Source organism: Myxine glutinosa, chromosome 3 (assembly GCF_964187855.1).
Source record: "Myxine glutinosa chromosome 3, kmMyxGlut1.1, whole genome shotgun sequence".
Lineage (NCBI taxonomy): Eukaryota > Metazoa > Chordata > Myxini > Myxiniformes > Myxinidae > Myxine > Myxine glutinosa.
In genome coordinates, this window is record NC_136263.1 from 1,245,215 (window position 1) to 1,265,918 (window position 20,704).

The 20,704-nt window shown below is 47.9% G+C and overlaps 1 protein-coding gene across 4 annotated transcripts in view; it reads left to right on the forward strand.

The window, feature by feature from the left end:
- The first annotated feature begins 3,234 nt into the window (after window positions 1-3,234).
- LOC137423820 (RING finger protein 24) overlaps window positions 3,235-20,704 on the forward strand; it is a 67,083-nt gene continuing 49,613 nt past the window's right edge. The window contains exons 1-2 of one of the 4 annotated variants that reach the window (XM_078773694.1): window positions 3,656-4,104; window positions 4,164-4,756. In XM_078773694.1, the coding sequence (XP_078629820.1) occupies window positions 4,599-4,756 (158 nt within the window). In that variant the 5' untranslated portion in view covers window positions 3,656-4,104; window positions 4,164-4,598. Of the gene's footprint in view, window positions 4,757-20,704 lie in introns of all 4 variants that reach the window. The other 3 variants (XM_068111351.2, XM_078773693.1, XM_068111350.2) reach the window with 3 other exon arrangements.

A 20,704-nucleotide genomic window follows, 5' to 3' on the forward strand; every position in this document is an offset into this window, starting at 1 on the left:
GGTCGAATTGGTCGAATCGAATTGGTTGGAATTGGCAAATGTAAACATTGATTTTCAGATTTTCCATGTAATAACGTTTCCAAAAATGTATAGGTTTGCTAATCTACCATGATTTTGAACGAAAAAACATAGTGAACCTGACTATTGTGGTCAAGTTTCATCGGAATTGTATGTGTAGTTTTTGGGAAGGCAAATACCGGTATCTATTTTTTTTTTTAAGGGGGAGGGGTGGGGTAGAAACAATCAGTCCATCAGTCCATCCGTCCGTCAGTCCGCCCGTCCGTCCGTGTCCATCAGTCCGTCAATCCATCAGCCCGTCCATCAGTCCGTCCGTCCATCAGCCCTCCCGTCCATCAGTCCGTCCGTCCATCAGCCCACCCGTTCATCAGTCCATCCGTCCATCCATCAGTCCGTCCATCAGTCCATCAGTCCGTCCATCCATCAGTCAGTCGGTCCATCAGTCCGTCCATCAGTCCATCAGTCCGTCCATCAGTCCATCAGTCCGTCCATCCATCAGTCAGTCCGTCCATCAGTCCATCCATCACTCCATCAGTCCGTCCATCAGTCCATCAGTCCGTCCATCCATCAGTCAGTCCGTCCATCAGTCCGTCCATCAGTCCATCATTCCATCTGCCCATCAGTCAGTCCGTCCATCAGTCCGTCAGTCCGTCCATCAGTGCATCAGTCCATCCATCACTCCATCAGTCCGTCCATCAGTCCATCAGTCCGTCCATCCATCAGTCAGTCCGTCCATCAGTCCGTCAGTCTATCCATCACTCCATCAGTCCGTCCATCAGTGCATCAGTCCATCCATCACTCCATCAGTCCGTCCATCAGTCCATCAGTCCATCTGCCCATCAGTCAGTCCGTCCATCAGTCCGTCAGTCCGTCCATCAGTGCATCAGTCCATCCATCACTCCATCAGTCCGTCCATCAGTCCGTCCATCCATCAGTCAGTCCGTCCATCAGTCCGTCAGTCCATCCATCACTCCATCATTCCGTCCATCAGTGCATCAGTCCATCCATCACTCCATCAGTCCGTCAGTCCATCTGAAACTGCTGATGGGATTGTGACCAAACTTGATACAAATGATATTTGTTGTGTTGGAACTCAAGTTTGTTCCTGGAATTAAAAATACTAGGGCGTGCCCGCACGTACGTGCTTGCCCGTACGTGCGTGCAAAAAAACATGCGTGCAAACAACAACAAAAAAAAACTTTGAAACCACGTGGCAGTAACGACCACAGAACCCCCCCCTCTATTTACATGAAATGGTTTGGTCCATTCGCAAAGCCAAAGCGAACGGCTTGCGAGTACGGTGACCATACCTTGGGAACCACTTGTCCGATTAATTTCAAACCTTGAAAAGGCACATCCTCGGGTCCCCAGCAATATACCTGGCAAGTTTCAAGTATATCGGACCGGTAGTTGTCGAGAAACAGCGGTCGCATACAGACAGACACAGAGACACACACACACACACACACACACACACACACACACACACACACACACACACACACACACACACACACACACACACACACACACACACACACACACACACACACACACACACACACACACACACACACACACACACACACACACACACACACACACACACACACACACACAGATTGCTGGAATTATATAGAGACTAGGGCGTGCCCGCACGTACGTGCTTGCCCGTACGTGCGTGCAAAAAAACATGCGTGCAAACAACAACAACAAAAAAAAACTTTGAAACCACGTGGCAGTAACGACCACAGAACCCCCCCCTCTATTTACATGAAATGGTTTGGTCCATTCGCAAAGCCAAAGCGAACGGCTTGCGAGTACGGTAGAACCCCCCCCCCCCTCTATTTACATGAAATGGTTTGGTCCATTCGCAAAGCCAAAGCGAACGGCTTGCGAGTACGGTGACCATACCTTGGGAACCACTTGTCCGATTAATTTCAAACCTTGAAAAGGCACATCCTCGGGTCCCCAGCAATATACCTGGCAAGTTTCAAGTATATCGGACCGGTAGTTGTCGAGAAACAGCGGTCGCATACAGACACACACACACACACACACACACACACACACACACACACACACACACACACACACACACACACACACACACACACACACACACACACACACACACACACACACACACACACACACACACACAGAGATTGCTGGAATTATATAGAGATTGGGGATCCAAAGTTGATGACCCCCTCCTCCCTCCCCCACCCTCCCCATTCCTAAAATAGATATTTGCTTTCTTCTCTGAAACTACACAAAAAATTTTGATGAAACTTCGCCACCACCTTCATCATCCGTAATTCACCAAAGTTTGTTCACGGCAATAGAAAAATTGCGGACTAGGGGGTGAGGTGTTTACGGGTCTGGTGGTGGGGGGTCTACGGGGACAGGGGGGTCTACCGGGATAGGGAGGGCCTCCGGGGATAGGGGGGTCTACGGGGATAGGGGAGGGGGGTCTACGGGGATCGGCGGGTGGGGGGGGGGGGTTACGGGGATAGGGGGAGTCTACGGGGTTAGGGGGGGTCTACGGGGATAGGGAGGGCCTCCGGGGATAGGGGGGTCTATGGGGATAGGGGAGGGGGGGCTACGGGGATAGGGGAGGGGGTCTACGGGGATCGGCGGGTGGGGGGGGTTACGGGGATAGGGGGAGTCTACGGGGTTAGGGGGGGTCTACGGGGATAGGGAGGGCCTCCGGGGATAGGGGGGTCTATGGGGATAGGGGAGGGGGGGCTACGGGGATAGGGGAGGGGGTCTACGGGGATCGGCGGGTGGGGGGGGTTACGGGGATAGGGGGAGTCTACGGGGTTAGGGGGGGTCTACGGGGATAGGGAGGTCTACGGGGATAGGGAGGTCTACGGGGATAGGGAGGGCCTATGGGGATAGGGGGGAGTCTACGGGGATAGGGGAGGGGGGGTCTACGGGGACTGGTGGGCGGGTGTACGGGGAATGGGGGTGGGGTCTACAGGGACTGGGGGGGTCTACGGGGACTGGTTGTGGGGGGTTTACGGGGACTGGGGGTGGGGGTTCTACGGGGATGGGGGAGGGGGGTCGACGGGGACTAGGGGAGTAGGGATTGCCCTCCAAAATAGGTCTTTTTTATTTGTTTGTTTAAAGTCTCCTTTTGTTAGTGCGTGCGTGAAAGCGTATGTTCGTGCGTAAACGCGTAGAGCGTGCGTAAAACCCTACGTCCGTGCGTAAACGCGTAGTGCGTGCGTAAAAGCGTACGTGCTTGTTCGTGCTCGTGTTTTTTGCACGCGCGCTGGGATTTTCAAACCAGGTAATAATTGTTATCGTTTTTGAGAGTTTATTTCACGTTCATGTACGATCAAAAGCATCAGTCCGTTTCGTAAAATAAACGAAATACACGAATGCTAATATTAATAAAATCAAACGTTTCTTTAGTTCACAAAGTAAACTTTGAATGGACTTGCACAACGCGATAAATCAATTTGGGTTCATTTAAAACAAGCTGGAGTGACATAGAAGGCATCCGATGGTACAGTAGATGTGTTACGTCACCGGTGAACGCTGAACGGTCACAAACTGGAAAAAATATGATGAGGGTGGGAGTGGCTTGATTGAGTTGGGGGTGTAACGAGGGGCGTGGCTTGTGGTTGCTGCAGTTGGGCGCTGTAATTTTCCACATACTTTCATAGTGTAGGCCGTTTGAGAGCTGTTCCTGGTACATCGTGTGAGGTGTTCGTGCTTTGGTAGTGTACATCGTGTGAGGTGTTCGTGCTTTGGTAGTGTACCACGTGTGGGGTGTTCGTGCTTTGGTAGTGTACATCGTGTGAGGTGTTCGTGCTTTGGTAGTGTGCATCGTGTGAGGTGTTCGTACTTTGGTAGTGTACATCGTGTGAGGTGTTCGTGCTTTGGTAGTGTACATCGTGTGAGGTGTTCGTGCTTTGGTAGTGTACATCGTGAGAGGTGTTCGTGCTTTGGTGGTGTTCATTGTGTGAGGTGTTCGTGCTTTGGTAGTGTACATCGTGTGAGGGGTTCGTGCTTTCGTAATAGCAGTGTACATCGTGTGAGGTGTTCGTGCTTTGGTAGTGTACATCGTGTGAGGTGTTCGTGCTTTGGTGGTGTACATTGTGTGCGTGCTTTAGTAGTGTACATCGTGTGAGGTGTTCGTGCTTTAGTAGTGTACATCGTGTGAGGGGTTCGTGCTTTGGTAGTGTACATCGTGTGAGGTGTTCGTGCTTTGGTAGTGTACATCGTGTGAGGTGTTCGTGCTTTGGTATTGTACATTGTGTGAGGTGTTCGTGCTTTAGTAGTGTACATCGTGTGAGGTGTTCGTGCTTTGGTAGTGTACATCGTGTGAGGTGTTCGTGCTTTGGTATTGTACATCGTGTGAGGTGTTCGTGCTTTGGTAGTGTACATCGTGTGAGGTCTCGTTCCTGAGAATCCGTACGGCTTTTCGAAGCATTTTTGGTTTTTCTCAACTGAACGACACCCGAGTAGTTGTAGTTGCTGCTCATAGTAAAACTGGTCGTGCGTGGTACAAGGAGAGAGGCGGACGCATCGTGAGTGTATACGTACCTTTCTACACTACACGTGCCATGTACATACCTGTGTACTCCTGGGGTTATACGGAGACCACGACGGCGATACCGAGCGTCGGTCTGCAGGATCTACCCCTGAACCTGGTGGTGTTCGCCGTCGGATCGGCCGTCTTCGTGAGCGTTCTCAGCCTCATCTTTTGCTGCCACCTGTTCAAGTAAGTTTCCACTACGGTACCTGGTTTCCCAGGGCGTGCAGGTGTGCAGGGCTGAGTGCAGTGTTTGTGGTGCTTTGCGTGGTTTCCCGGTTGGTGTGCGATGCAGTATTTATATATTTAATAAAGGTGTTGTTAAATGTTTACCATCATTGTGATATCAGGTGTCTGACCCGGTTGTGTTGATTAATGACCATTGATAAACAGCAGCGGGTCCATGGCGCGACACCAGCCCTCACTCTCACCCCTCACCCCTCACTCTCATCCTCACCCCCAACTCTCATCCTCACCCCAACTCTCATCGTCACCCCAATCCTCACTCCCATTCAAACCCTCACTCTCACTCAAACCCGCACTCTCACTGCCTCACCCCTCATCCTCACTCCTCACTCTCATTGCTCACCCTTCACCCCAATCCTCTCTCATTCAAATCCTCACTCACTGCCTCACCCCTCATGCTCACTCCTCACTCTCATCCTCACGCCCTAACTCTCACCCCTCAATCCAATCCTCACCCTCACCCCTTACTCTCACTCTCATCCTCATGCCCTAACTCTCACCCCTCAATCCAATCCTCACCCTCTCCCCATTACTCCAACCCTCAGCCGCACCGCAATCCTCACTCTCATTCCAACCCTCACTCTCACTCCCTCACCCCTCATCCTCATTCTCTCCCCCACCCCCACCATGCTGTGCTCCTTTGCTTGGCGCGAGACGTGGAAATTTCCTGAAATACATGGGCTAGCGAAAGGAAGGGGAAGAGATTGATGTCAGGATGAGGATGAGGATGAGAAAGAGGAAGAGGTGTGTGCGTGTGTGCGTGCCTAAGTTGTCTTGTCTTGTTGCAATTGTTCTTGTCTTGTCTTGTCCCTGAAGTTGTCTTGTCTTGCAATTCTGTGACAAGCACGCCTTTGATGCTCAGCCTGGTTTTGTGGTGGCGTGTGGGGTTCACCCCCCTTTTATTCCAAAAAGCTGTCAGACATGATATTCACCCAGTTGAGATCATTTGTGAAACTTTGCAGATGGGGTGAGGGGAGGACGGGGGGAGGGTTTGGGATGGTGAGCGAGGGCAGGGGGTGAACCCAAAGTCTGTTTTTTATCTTCAACAAACACATCACCCAGTTCCACTGGGCTGTTGAAAGGGAATTGGTTCCCATTAGTGTGGAATATTTAGGGAGTTTACTTCGTTGGAATGTCCTTTGACAGCAAAGTGTCAGGGACCGGTGGAAATGCTGCGTAATGGAAAATGTGACTTCGTCTTCAGTACCCCTTTATTTTTCAAGATCTCAACCAAGACCCTCCCCACTCCAAGTCTTCAAACCCCTCTACCTCCATTTCCAAACTCTGACCCTTCTCTGACCCCATTCCAAATCTCTTCCTCCACTACCCCTTTCATGTTCAAGTCCTCAACAACCCCTCCCAGCCCCAGGTCCTAAATCCCCCGCTCCCCAAAGCCTCAACAACCTTGATCTTTCCTCCACTCCCCGTTCAGGTCCTTCACCTTCATCCCAACAACTGAAGGTGGACGGAGGTTGTGTTTTCACCCCTGTCTCTGCCTGTGAGCAGAATATCTCATGAAGTTGTGCATGGATTTGGATGAATTTAGTGGACAGGTTGTGTGTTTGACAAGGACAAATTGATGAGATTTTGGTAAAGATCTGGATCCACAGACAATAATAATAATAATAATAATTCATTTATTTTGTATAGCGCTTTTCCAGAAGCCCAAAGGCGCTTTGACAGAGTGGAAAACATAATGCATAACAATACATGAAAACAACAATTGCAAAAAGACAAGAATCAAGAAAACAAACAGCAGCGATATACGGCATATATATAAGACAAGAATCAAAAAGACAAGACAAGAATCAATAGGGAAATATTTAAAGCAAAAGGAGGGAGAAGGAGAAGAGATAGTCAGGGGTTAAATGCTGTGGGTTGAATGTTGAATGCAGCGTTGAACAGGTGGGTCTTTAGTGATGTTTTGAATGTGGTGAGTGAGGAGGAGTCTCTGATGGTGTGAGGTAGTGAGTTCCAGAGGGTGGGAGCAGCGATGGAGAAGGCCCTGTCCCCCCAGGATCTGAATTTGGTCCGGATGGAGGGGGTCAGGAGGTTGGTACCAGCAGAGCGGAGATGTTTAACAAGAATGTTTTAAGTGATTCTTCACCATTGAGTGATCGGGCCAAAAACCATATAAACTACTAGCAGAGGTACCCGGCTTTGCACGGGAGTGGGAGGAGGAGGGGAGGGGGAAGAGGAGGGGAGGGGAACGCTAATTTTAAAACCCGAAATTTTTTAAATGTTTATGTCTCCGTGACATTCCTGGGACCATCCCGAGTCGAACAGTACTTTCCGCTCGCAAATCCGTCCACGGGTTCTCGAGATCTTAGAGATTGTAGACCCGAAGTTTTTTTAATTTTAAGGTGTGCTGTAGTCAGAAGCGCTAGAAGCGCTGCGCTCCCTCCCTTCGAATCCCTCTCTCTTCTGCTAGTGCTAATAATACGCTAATTTTAAAACCCGAAATTTTTTAAATGTTTATGTCTCCGTGACATTCCTGGGACCATCCCGAGTCGAACAGTACTTTCCGCTCGCAAATCCGTCCACGGGTTCTCGAGATCTTAGAGATCATAGATAGAGGCCAACTCTACTTTATATATATATAGATATAGAAATACTATATATACCATATATATGATGATAAAAAAAAAAATGCTACATATAAAACTACATATACGAAATAGAAAAACGATATATGCCATACTGGACAAAATAAGTTAGGGATCATAATTTTCATTTGATTTATTTTCACGTGGAAAAACATTTTATTGGTATTCTCGATACTAAAACATAACACAACAATTTGTTAACAAGTTGAAAAAGAATATGAGCAAGTTCATCCAACCATAACGGAGCAATTATTCGTTTCATCCAGCAACCCCCAAAATCGATGTGAAATTCACTATGGGGCCAATAATTCAGTCACTAGAAATGTCTTTCTAACAGTCTCAATAAGATGTGTGTCCACCATGGGCTCCAATAACAGCACCACGCCGCCTCGACATGCTGCGAATCAGGCGCCGGAAGCTTATTTGTGGGATCTTTGGCCATTCCTCAAGAAGCGCGGCAATCAGTTGCTGACGATTTGCAGGAAGGTGTATGCGATCAGAAACACGACGCTGTAGCATGTCCCAAACATGCTCGATCGGGTTTAAGTCCCGAGAACGGCTTGGCCAGTCCATGCGGCTTATGGTCTCCCTCTCAAGGTAATGGTCTACAACCCAAGCCCTGTGTGGGCGTGCATTGTCGTCCATTAAAACAAAGTCGTGTCCTCGTCCAGAACAATGGGCTCCAGAACATCGTCCCGATATCGTACACCGGTCAGCGTTCCCTCAATTATGTGCAGGTCCGTCCGACCGTCAATGCTAATGCCAGCCCATACCATAACTGAACCACCACCAAAACGGTCATGCTCAGTAACACAACAATTGGGCACATCTCTCTCCTAATGAGCGCCACACACGTCTACGACCATCATGAAAGTCAACACAAAAACGTGACATCCGTGAAAAGAACAGGACGCCAGTTACGCAGTTGCCAATTCACATTGTCATTGGCCCAGTGGTTCTTTGCTACACGATGGAGTCGCGTGAGTGTGGGACGCACAGCTGGACGACGAGTGCGAACATTGGATGCCTGAAGCCTGTTCCTAACAGTCTGTGCAGAAATTCGTATCCCAGTTGCTTGGCGAAAGTCAGTATTCAGCCTTACAGCACTAGTAAAGGGGTTTTGCCTCGCCAACAGGCTTAAGTAGTGATCCTGCTGGGCTGTTGTGGAACGTGGTCGACCTGAACGTGGCCTTTCTGCGACGCTACCTGTCGCATTAAAGCGATTCCACAACCTGGAAATGACGCCAGGACTCGCATTCAAATTTGCTGCCACATTTCTCTGTGACTGTCCAGCTTGCAGCAACCCCACTGCTCGACCTCGACCAACCTCGGTGGTGGCCATCTTGGATTTTGACGTGGCGACCCAATTTTCAATAGCGTTCTTCCTTATGCCTAGATACACCCACACACCAGATTAGAAGTTGGTACTTCGCTTATTTTTCAAGATATTTCGCTCACAAGGTTCAGACATATATATGGTGGTGGCCATCTTGGATTTTGACGTGGCGACCCAATTTTCAATAGCGTTCTTCCTTATGCCTAGATACACCCACACACCAGATTAGACGTTGGTACTTCGCTTATTTCTTAAGATCTTTCGCTCAAGGTTCAGACATACATGGTGGTGGCCATCTTGGATTTTGACGTGGCGACCCAATTTTCAATAGCATTCTTCCTTATGCCTAGATACACCCACACACCAGATTAGAAGTTGGTTCTTCGTTTATTTTTCAAGATATTCCGCTCACAAGGTTCAGACATACATGGCGGTGGCCATCTTGGATTTTGACGTGGGTTGCACCCACACACCAAATTAGAATTAGGTCCTTCGCTTACGCTCGCACGCACGCACGGACGCTCGCACACACAGACGGAGGGGAAAACCATAGTCCCCCTTTCGCTCCGCGGTGCGATGGGGGACAATAACCCCGACTTGGCACCTTCACACTCTGACACACACACACAGGGAAAAAGGACACTGGTTAAGGGCGTACCGATGTACGTTCTGGGATTCCTCGCAATTGGCCACGTGGTCTGGTGTGCGTAGTTCGCGGCTCGATGAGGTCAGGTCCGAAGGACGAACTCCAGCGCAGGTTGAGGAACTTCAGCGTAGGTGAGTCGTGTAGAAAACCAACGCTTGCAGGTCAGCCGGATGGCGCAAAAGATCGGCGCAGAAGCGATTGGTGTCGACGAAGAACAAAGGCCAAAACACGTGTCGTCTGGTGGAGCCAAAACAAGAGAGTCCAGAGCAGGGTGTCGTCCACGTGGCAAAATCCCAGGCAAAGAGAATCGTGTCGTCCACGAGGCAAAGAGAGAACAGAGCAGGAGGTCGTCGACGTGGCGAAATCCCAAGGCCAAGAGTTATCCTCGTGTGCGCGGCGTAATAACAAGAGCGGTCTCCTCGTGGGCGCAATGGAAAAGCAAGAGGATGATAATGCGCTGCGCGTGGGCTATTATCAGAACTGCCCCTACTTTCCCCCCCCCCGCATGTATAAAGAAGGTCCGCCATTGACTGAACGCCTAGGTGTTAAAGCTCGTTTGGTCATCTGTCGCCCTGCGGTGTTCACCACAGGGTAGACGCACGACAATACTATATATAAAAACTACATATAAAAACTATACTATATATACTATATATAAAAACTATATATACTATATATAAAAATGATGTATACTATATATATGATGATATAAAACTAGTCGCTAACATGCTTTTAGACACGGTTGGAAAAAAAAAAAAAAAAAAAACGGAAAGAAAATTAGATGAAAGTTACCGTTTATGGAACGAAATGCATTTTCAAAGGCCTGACATAAAGTTCATTGAGTCTCCCTCATGGCTTTACCATCACAGTCGCTGGGTGGTTCAAGTCTCGGTTTCAGCTAAAGTTGCAAAAACCGGCAAAATGTAATCCGTTTTGAAAACGGCCGTTTTGAATGTGTTGACTGATGTGGGCACGGGCAAGGAGAAAGGAGAATGAGAGAGGGAAAGGAGAGAGGAATTTTACATTCCTGTGCCACCTGTAGTCGAATATCAAGCATGGACAGCAGGTTAGTATAGTGAAGGACTTCCACAAAAAATGTACCCGTTTGAATGGTTCTATACCCAGTCAATGGCGAATCTGCATATGGCGATCCGCGAATCTCATGCTTAGAAAGTAGAAACCCTCACGGCATTTAGTCATTCACTTGAACTCAATATCTCCATTTTCATTCCAAACAGCATAACTCCAATCAAAAATTAAATGGCATTAACCCTTTGAGTACAGATGACATCCAGTACCGCAACCTGTGAAAAAGTTTTGTGTATGGGTGACGTTGCTACACGTCATCGACTATACCTATAAATAGATCGTCAGTACGTGGTTGCATTCCCGTAATGCCAAATTAATCTCGTACCGGGGGTATTTTTTATCAAAAAAAATAAATCCCGTACTCAAAGGGTTAACATAAAAAATAAACTTTTACCAACATTCGTGACTGAAACAAATATTTAAATCCGGATGTGAAGTAGTTCCGTACAGTTGGGTGAACACAATTATGAATTCCAAATCGTAATTGTATTCACTCAATGCCAAACGTCATTCCAATCACAATACAACATGCATTTTAAGGCCATTTTCCCTGCTAGAGTGGGGGTTAGCTTTGCGGTCCCCATGACAATCTTCTCCATTTTGCCCTATTTTCTGCATCTCTCCTTGTTAACCCCCTTGCCCGCATTTCTTCTTCCACCATCTTTAGCCAAGTCTTTCTCGGTCTTCCCCGTCCTCTACTTCCTTCTACATCAATTTCCATCACTCTTCTCAACCAGTCACTTTCATCATTCCTCAACACATGACCAAACCATCTCAGCCTGTTCCTCTTCACAGCATCAATCACAGGCAATAGTCCCATCATCTTTCGCAATTCATCATTTGTCTTCCTCTCTCTCAACGATACTCCGCACATCCATCGAACCATTCGCATTTCCACCCTTTCCAGCCTTCGTTGCTGCTCTACGTTCATTACCCATGTCTCGCTCCCATAAATCATAACACTCCTCACACATGCAGCATACACCTTTCCCTTCAGCTTCAGCGACACTCTCCTCCTCATCAGCACGCCACTCAGTTCCCAAAACTTCTTCCATGCACATCTCACTCAAGCAACCGTTGCCGAGTCTGATCCACCTTCTCCATTCAGCATGTCTCCGAGGTAGCAAAATGTTTTCACACCTTCCAGCTTCACGCCGTCTCCAAGATCCAACTCAACATTTCCTCCATCTGCAGCTCCCTCTGTGCACACCTTACATTTGAAGGTAGCTGCCACACTGGTAAATGACCCTCTCAGACCACTACATTTTTGATGAACCCACTCAGCGCACATTGTACATTGAATGGAGTTCACTCCGCCACCCTTCCTGCACACAGCACACGGCCACTTTCCCAGTTCTTTCCACCTCACCACATGCTTTACCACTTGCCATCACCTTCGTCATTCCGATATTCACCTTCAGACCTTTTGTCTCCATACATTCCTTCCACTTGTTCATCTTTTCCTTCAGTCCATCCATACTTTCCGCAATCAACACCAGATCATCTGCATACAACAACTCCCACGGTAAACCCTCCTTTACGTTCTGAGCCAGCACCTCCATCACAGCTACAAATAGTAGTGGACTTAGTACCGACCCCTGATGCACTCCCACCTTCACCTCAAACTCACCACTGTTCCCGTCCTTCATCCTTACAGCTGTGCGCGCTCTTTTGTACATTGCCATCACTACTCTGATCAACCATTCCTCCACTCCTAACTTCCTCAATGCCCATGTCAATACTTTGCGTGGAACCCTATCAAATGCTTTCTCCAGATCAACAAACCCAAAAAACAACTTCTTCCTCTTCTCCATGTACTTCTCCTGCAACTGCCTCACAATGAAAAGCGCATCTGTCGTTCCTCTTCCTGGCATAAATCCAAACTGCATTTCGTCGATCTTCACTTTCTTCCTTATCCTCCTCTCCAACACCCTTTCCAATACCTTCATTCCATGCTCCAATAACTTTATCGCTCGGTATGAGCCACACTCCAGAGGGTCACCTTTCCCCTTGTATAGAGGGACGAGGGTACTCAGTTCCCAATCCACTGGAATGCGGCCTTCTTTCACCACCAGATTACAGATCTCTGTCATTCTCTTCACACCCCAACTTCCTGCTGCCTTCAACATATCTCCCACAACTCCCGTCGGCCCTCCCGCTTTTCCACTCTTCATTGCTGTTATCGCTTCCTCAACTTCCTTCTCAGTTATCTTCTCTGCCGGTCCTAAAACTGGGTTACTCTCTATGTTGCCATCCCATTCATTCTCTGTATTCAACAGCATTTCCATATATCTTTTCCATCTTCCTTTAATTCCATCTGGGTCGACAACGATTTGTCCCACTTCATCCTTCAAGCAACTCACTCCCATCACGTCACACCTCTCTTTCGCTATGTGCTTTGCAATCCTGAATACTGCTTTCTGACCCTCTTCCGAATCCAAGCGTTCTCCGAACATTTTCCTACATGCCTCCTGCGCCTTTGCTACCTCTTTCTTTGCAGCCTTCCTGGCTGCCTTATAACTTTCATGCTCTGCTGTTTCTGCTCCCGTACCCTTCGCCTTCTGCCACTCCTTGAACTTCTTCCTCTTCTCGTCAATCCTCTTTCCAACTTCATCATCCCACCACCATGTTTCCGAGTGCCTCGGTGGTCCTTTTGTCCATCCACATACCTCACCAATGGCTCCCAACAGACTAGCTTTCATTGACATCCAACCACTTTCAAGCTCAACCACATCATCCTCTACCCTACTCAGCCTCTCTTTTAATGCCTCCCTTACTGTCACCTCTTTCAACCTCCACACCTTCATTCTCGGTTGGTACTTCACCCGCCGAGCTCTCCTAGCACCTTTCACCCTTATGTCGCAGACAACCAAGTGGTGCTGTGAAACAGCCTCCTCCCCCGGGATCACCTTTGTGTCCCGGAGGTGCCCCCTATCTCGCTTACGCACCATCAGGTAGTCAACGGTTGTCGTCGACCCACCTGACGTGTATGTAACAAGCTTATTATCCTCTTTCTGGAACTGAGTATTACAAATCAACAAATCAGCTCCATCAGCAAACTCCAAAATCCTTTCACCTTCTCCATTTCTCACACCATATCCGTAACCCCCATGAACTCCCTCAAAACCATCCATACTCCTTCCCACATGTCCATTCAGGTCTCCTCCCACCACAACAACTTCTTCATCTTTCACGTTTTCCATCAGCTTCTCTATCGCACACCAGAACTTGTCCTTCTCTTCATTGCTTTGACCAACCTGCGGAGCATATCCCGAGATGACGTTCACCAAGAGCTTTCCAATCATCATTTTCACCATCGTCAACCTATCGCTCACTCTAGTCACACTCACCACACTGTCTACAAACTCCTCAGAAAACAGGACACCAACACCATTCACGCCCTCCGGGCACCCTTGCCACACAAACTTGTATTTCTGTCCCTGCCTACCCTTCACCATTCTCACACCACTTCCCTTCCATCTCGTCTCTTGCACACAACATATGTCCACTCTTCTTCTGACCAATACTTCCACCACTTCTCCTGATCTCCCTGTCATTGTCCCTACATTCCATGTCCCAAACCTCAGAAACCGATCTCCACTTCGGGCTGCACCCTGCCAATATGTAGTTGTAATTGTCATGGTTTTCTTTTTGAGGCAATGTTTTTATGGCCGGATGCCCTTCCTGATGCCAACCCTCTTAGTCGTCTCTTACGACACGCAGGGATACGGTGTACCTATTCTGACCAGGGTACACACTGAGAAACGTTTAAAACATGGAAATTCTGGGGGGGGGGGGGGCAGGGGGAGGGGGGGGGCAGGGGGAGGGGGGGGGGGTGGCGTCAGCATCACGGCTGCAGTTTAAACATATTCCAACAATATCCAAACAGAACCATGAAAACCATGAAAAACAATCTGGGAAAAGTCTCCAAGTGAGAACGTGGATTTGAGAAGGAAGGAGCAGAGGCGGAAGAGAAACGAGATACAAGGGGCGGGGCACAAGCCGAGACGAGGAGGAGAGCGAACAAACGTGTCCGGGAGGGGAGAAAGAATCAATATAGAATTCTTTGTCTTGGGAGGTGAGGTGAGGGGGCGAAAATAAAATAAAAGAAACAAGCAATACAGCGAAGGAAATAACCCAAACCGACAAAACACCGACGGGGGGAGGGAAGCCCCAAGTTACCAGGCCGCGCACGAGGTACGACTCAGAAAACGATTAACTACACACAAGTTTGTACGAATTACAAACCAATACCAACCAGAAACACACAATAACACGTACACAGCAAAATATCCAGTGGAAATTTGACAAAGACAAGAATGGGAAAACACTTAAACTTCGATGCCGTGGAGAGCTTGAAGTACGCTTCACTCGCCCGAGGAACCGGAACCCGATCTCGAGGAATCACAATAATAGTAATAAATTTTTATTGTTCATATTCAGGGAATTTATTCTTTGGTGACCGTAAGTTAACCATCATAAAAACATAAAAACGTAAAACACAAAGGGAATAAGAAAACAAAATAAAGAGATATACAACATAAAATAGATATCAAATATGGAAGATGCACTAAACAGCAAAATGACTAGGAATTTGAATTTAGCATTTGAATTGCACATGATACAAATGACTTTTTGAAAATGTTCTTCTTCATCCTCCTTATGGCAGCGTCTCCCTGATGGCAGTTTTTTCAAAAAGTCCGTTCGAGAAATGACTCATCGGTACACACCTGCACCGCCATCCTTTTCAATGCTCGCAAGTATGGAGACTCCATACTGGTTGAAGGCCCACCCACTTTAAATGCCAATGTAATGAACTTTCTCAATCGTGACTTATTCCGCACATTTAGATAACTGTACCAGGAAACCAAATTAAATTACAAAATACTGATCAGTAAGGAATTGGTCAACATCCGCATCACATGTGAGCTATTAACACCAAATTAATTCAACTTCCTGAGAAGATACAATCTTTGCATTGATTTCTTGTACACAGGATCAGTATTTCCATCAAAGGTTAGCTTGTTATCAATAATGGTGCCCAGGTATTTAAATTTGTTGACAATTTCCACCTTATCACCATTTATGGTTACAGGCTCATGATTTTGACCTTTCCAAAAGTCCAAAATCAACTCTTTACTTTTGCACACATTCAGAGTAAGACAAAAGTCCCCACACCACTTGTTCAATGTGTCAATCTCATTGAGGTATGATACAAAGGATGATTTATCGGAAAGACAGCCAACAATGGCGATATCGTCTGCATACTTGATAAAGGTACAAACTTCTTTAAGAGCCACGCATCCATTGGTGTACAAACTGAACAGTAGAGGTGACAATACACAGCCTTGTGGAGCACCAGTATTCAAGATTGATAACTTTGATAAACTACCATTCACCCTCACCTGCTGAGGACGGTCTCGTAAATTGATACTTTAACAAAATACTGTTTTAAATGACGATTGTATTGAGATATCAACCAGCTCATCGCCGTCATCTGTCCACTTCCGGACTCACGACAGATTCATATCGAGTTAATTTTTAAAATCGTAACTTTATTGAGGAATTTTTGAAACCTCCTGCCTACCTTACAACATCCGCTGAGACCCCAAAACATTCCGCAGGATGTTTGGCGGGGCTAGCCCCAAAACTGAGGGAGTAGTTTGGGGACGGACGGACCCTCCTGTTTTATAATGTAGATAAAACTATATATGCTATATATAAAAACTATATATACTATATATATATATATATATATATATATATATATATATATATATGTGGTGAAATATGATGTAATGTCTCGAGCTTGAAGAGAAGGTTCGGTCGGAGGGCTGACATTGAGGGACCTTATATCGGTCCGGACTGCTCGGCGCTCAATCTCGTGGCATTCTGTTACCTTAGTGCCAAGAGACTAACGGGATTAACAGGTACGTAATTGCTTGCTTCCTTGGAGGAGATGTTTGTTGTGATTGCTTCCTTTGTTGTGCTAATGATTGTGCTTTATTTTGTGTTGTAGGATGAGTGGAGATATAGTTCAATAAAATCTCATTCCTTGAAAGAGGTCTGAGTATTGATTTACAACAATTTATTGATATACTAGGACCGGGCTCTCGGACACCATATGGTGATTGTTCCCGACCTCACGGAAGCGCAAAAGGTGACCATTCTCCACTGTAATGTGTCGAACTCGGTCTATGATTATTTCACTCATTGTGAGACATACGAGATGGCAATAGCAACTTTGCGCTCTCTCTATGTGAAACCGAGGAGTCTGATTTATATGCCCGGCATGTTCTCGCCACCCGACAGGAGACTACGGAGTCCCTGGAGCAATATGTACAGGCCCTACGGCAGCTCGGCAAAGACTGTGGGCGGCCTGAAAGGACGGCTGTCGGGGAATTGATGTTCGACGATCTCATGCGGGATGCTTTCATAACGGGACTCCAGTCGCCGGCAATCCGTCAGTGCTTGCTAGAGACGGAGACTACGTCTTTACAAGTCGCGTATGACCAAGCCCGATTACTCCAACTGGCCCAGGTTAGATCAGAAGCCTATGGGAGGCCATACCTGACGGCTAGTGCTGCTGTTGCCGCGAAGCACCCTGAGGCCGACATCTCAGTGGAGAGTGCATCCGCGCGGTCTGACACCCGCCGGTATGAATCGCTAGTCGCGAGCTCTGACGCAGAGGAGAACAAACCTATAACTATGGCTGGCGTGACACCGGCAAGGACGACGGCAAAATGTTATTTTTTGTGGCAATAGGCGACATCTGAGATCCCTTTGTCCGGCGAGAGATGTGCTGTGCAATAATTGTGGCCGGAAGGGCCATTATGCTAAAGTCTGCCGATCGAGCAAGGCCAGCAAGTGACGTTGGCGGGGGCCTTTATGTCGAGAGTCGACCCGCTCACCACGGCTGCTCCTCGCGGGCTAGCCAAAGCCATCATGCCGGTGGAGATTAACGGCGAAGATGCTGATGCATTGATTGACATGGGGAGCAGTGACAGTTTTGTCAACCACACTCTGTTTCGCGTCACAGATTGCCCATCATTCCGACCTGATTGCCTACCCGGGTCGACATTACATGGCGTCCGCGTCTCTCTGCCAAAGCACCAAAGGGATCTGTGTTGTAAATTTGGTGGCTAATGGGGTAATGTATACGGATGTTTAGCTGTTAGTATTACAGAATCTGTGCTCGGATGCGCTATTGGGCCATGATTTTTTAAATCGGCACGGACGACTAGAAATGCAATTCGAGGTAGCTAATGCCAAGACCTTCTTGGTATGCAGTTTAGCAGAAATGGCGACCAATCCCCCTCCGCCTTTTCCTTGTCTAACTAACTGCCATCCTCACGGTGAAGTCCAGGCGTTACTCACGGCCGGAAGCTCAATTTATTGAGGGTGAAACTAGACTATTGCTATGGGAGGTAATTATCGAGGCCAGTATATCGCCTTGGAGAGTCCCAGTACTCGTGGTCACTAATCCTAATCACCGGAAATGAATGGTAATTGACTACTCACAAACGATTAATTGTTATACACAATTGGACGCTTACCAACTCCCCAAGATGGACAATATGGTACGGGAGGTGGCTACCTACCGGGTGTTCACCACCTTGGATCTCCGTAGCACGTACCACTCGATGCCTATCAGAGAAGCTGTTCGGCCATATACTGCCTTTGAATCAGGGCAGTGGCTGTACCAATTTCGAAGAATTCCCTTTGGAGTTACGAACGGTGTCCCTGCTTCCAACGGGCCCTCAATGACATCATAGCCAAAGAGTAACTCAAGTGTGTTTTTGTGTACGTTGACGATGTAACTGTCTGTGGTCGTGATCAAGCCGACCAGAATGCAAATTTGCAGAGATTCTTGGCCGTGGTGCGAAAGTACAACCTGATTCTCAACGAAGATAAGTGTAAGTATTCAGCCAAAACTGCAAATCCCCCACTGCTCCCCTCCCCCAAGGTGTCCCCCAAGGTTCAGTTCTTGGCCCCCTCCTCTTCATCCTTTACCTGTCCCCGCTCGGTCACTTAATCCGCCGTCATGGTCTCCAATTCCACTGCTTCGCCGATGACATCCAGCTTTTCATCTCCACCAAGTCCGTCTCCACCGACACCCACTCTATCCTGACAAACTGCATCACTGAAATAAAATCCTGGCTTCAAATCAACTTCCTCAAGCTTAACTGTGATAAATCTGAAATAATCATCATTGGCCCAAAAACGCTCACAAAATCCACCCATAACTTTGCCCTCAACATCGACGGTATCCCAGTATCCACCTCCCCTCACATCCGGAATCTTGGCGTCATCTTTGACCAAACCCTTTCCTTCGACAAATACACTAAACAGATCACAAAGTCAGCCTTCTTTCACCTGAAAAACATTGCCCGTCTCCGCTCATCCCTCTCCTCCACGGCTGCAGAAACCCTCATCCACGCCTTCATCACCTCCCGTCTGGACTACTGCAATAGCCTCCTCTATGGTTCACCCTCAAAAATCACCAATAAACTCCAATACATTCAGAACTCCGCTGCCCGTCTACTCACTCATTCCCGGACCCGTGACCACATCACCCCCGTCCTTTACAAGCTTCACTGGCTCCCCATCCCCCAGAGAATCCAGTACAAAATCCTCCTCTTGACATACAAAGCCCTCCATAACCTGGCCCCATCCTACCTGGCTGACCTCCTCTCCAGACACACTCCCACCCGCAACCTCCGCTCTGCTGGTACCAACCTCCTGACCCCCTCCATCCGGACCAAATTCAGATCCTGGGGGGACAGGGCCTTCTCCATCGCTGCTCCCACCCTCTGGAACTCACTACCTCACACCATCAGAGACTCCTCCTCACTCACCACATTCAAAACATCACTAAAGACCCACCTGTTCAACGCTGCATTCAACATTCAACCCACAGCATTTAACCCCTGACTATCTCTTCTCCTTCTCCCTCCTTTTGCTTTAAATATTTCCCTATTGATTCTTGTCTTTTTGCAATTGTTGTTTTCATGTATTGTTATGCATTATGTTTTCCACTCTGTCAAAGCGCCTTTGGGCTTCTGGAAAAGCGCTATACAAAATAAATGAATTATTATTATTATTATTAAAACTATAGACCTGTTGGGGGTACATAGTGACCGACGGAGAGATTAGGCCTGACGCTACCTGCTTGCAACCATTGCTCGAGATGGCCCCTCCCCCTGATTGGGCTGCGCTGCGCAGGGCGCTCGGTCTGTTTGTGTATTACTCAAAGTGGATCCCACGGTACTCAGAGAAGATCAGACCGCTGGTGGAATGTAAATTATTCCCGTTGACCTTGTCGGCGAAAGATGCTTTTCAACAGCTCAAAACCGACATAGCGGGGGCCGTAGTGACCTCGATCAACGAAGCTGTACCTTTCATGATCGAGATGGATGCCAGCGACAGCGCGATTGCTGCCACGCACGCTTAACCAAGTGGGACGCCCCGTCACATTCTCCTCGAGAACTTTGTCTGATAGCGAACGGCGCCATTCGGCTATAGAAAAGGAGGTGTACGCAATCGTGGAACATGTCAGACGGTGGTGCCACTTCCTTCTTGGGAAACATTTTCAGCTGATGAGAGACCAACATTCAGTGGCTTTTATGTAAAATGCACGGCACTCTCAAAAGACTAAGAATGACAAAATAGCTCGCTGGCGCATATAATTGGCCGACTTCAGTTTCGATATCGTGTACAGACCTGGACGGGATAATGTGGCAGCTGATGCACCATCCCGGCCTGTCTGTGCTGGCATGACGTCAGAAGACTTGCGGGGAATCCATGAATCATTGTGTCATCCGGGGGTCACATTGTTGGCTCACTTCGTATGATGTAGGAATCTGCCCTTTTCCATCGAAGATGTCAGGCGACTATGTCGGTCGTGTCCAGTGTGTGCCGAGGTCAAGCCGAGATTTTATAGACCATCCATGCAGGTCGACCCTGGGAGAGACTCCATGTGGATTTTAAAGGGCCGTTACCGGGCTCTTGCCCGTGACGATACATTCTTACAATTGTCGACGAGTACTCACTTCCCATTTGCGTACCCCTGTGCTGATATGTCGTCAACAACAGTCAGATGCTGTCTTCAGTAACTGTTTCTCATGTTCAGCTACCCCGCTTATGTACACTCAGACCGGGGAACCGCGTTTCTATCTTGGGAAGTTAAGGGTGTGGTACTTGTGAAAAATTGA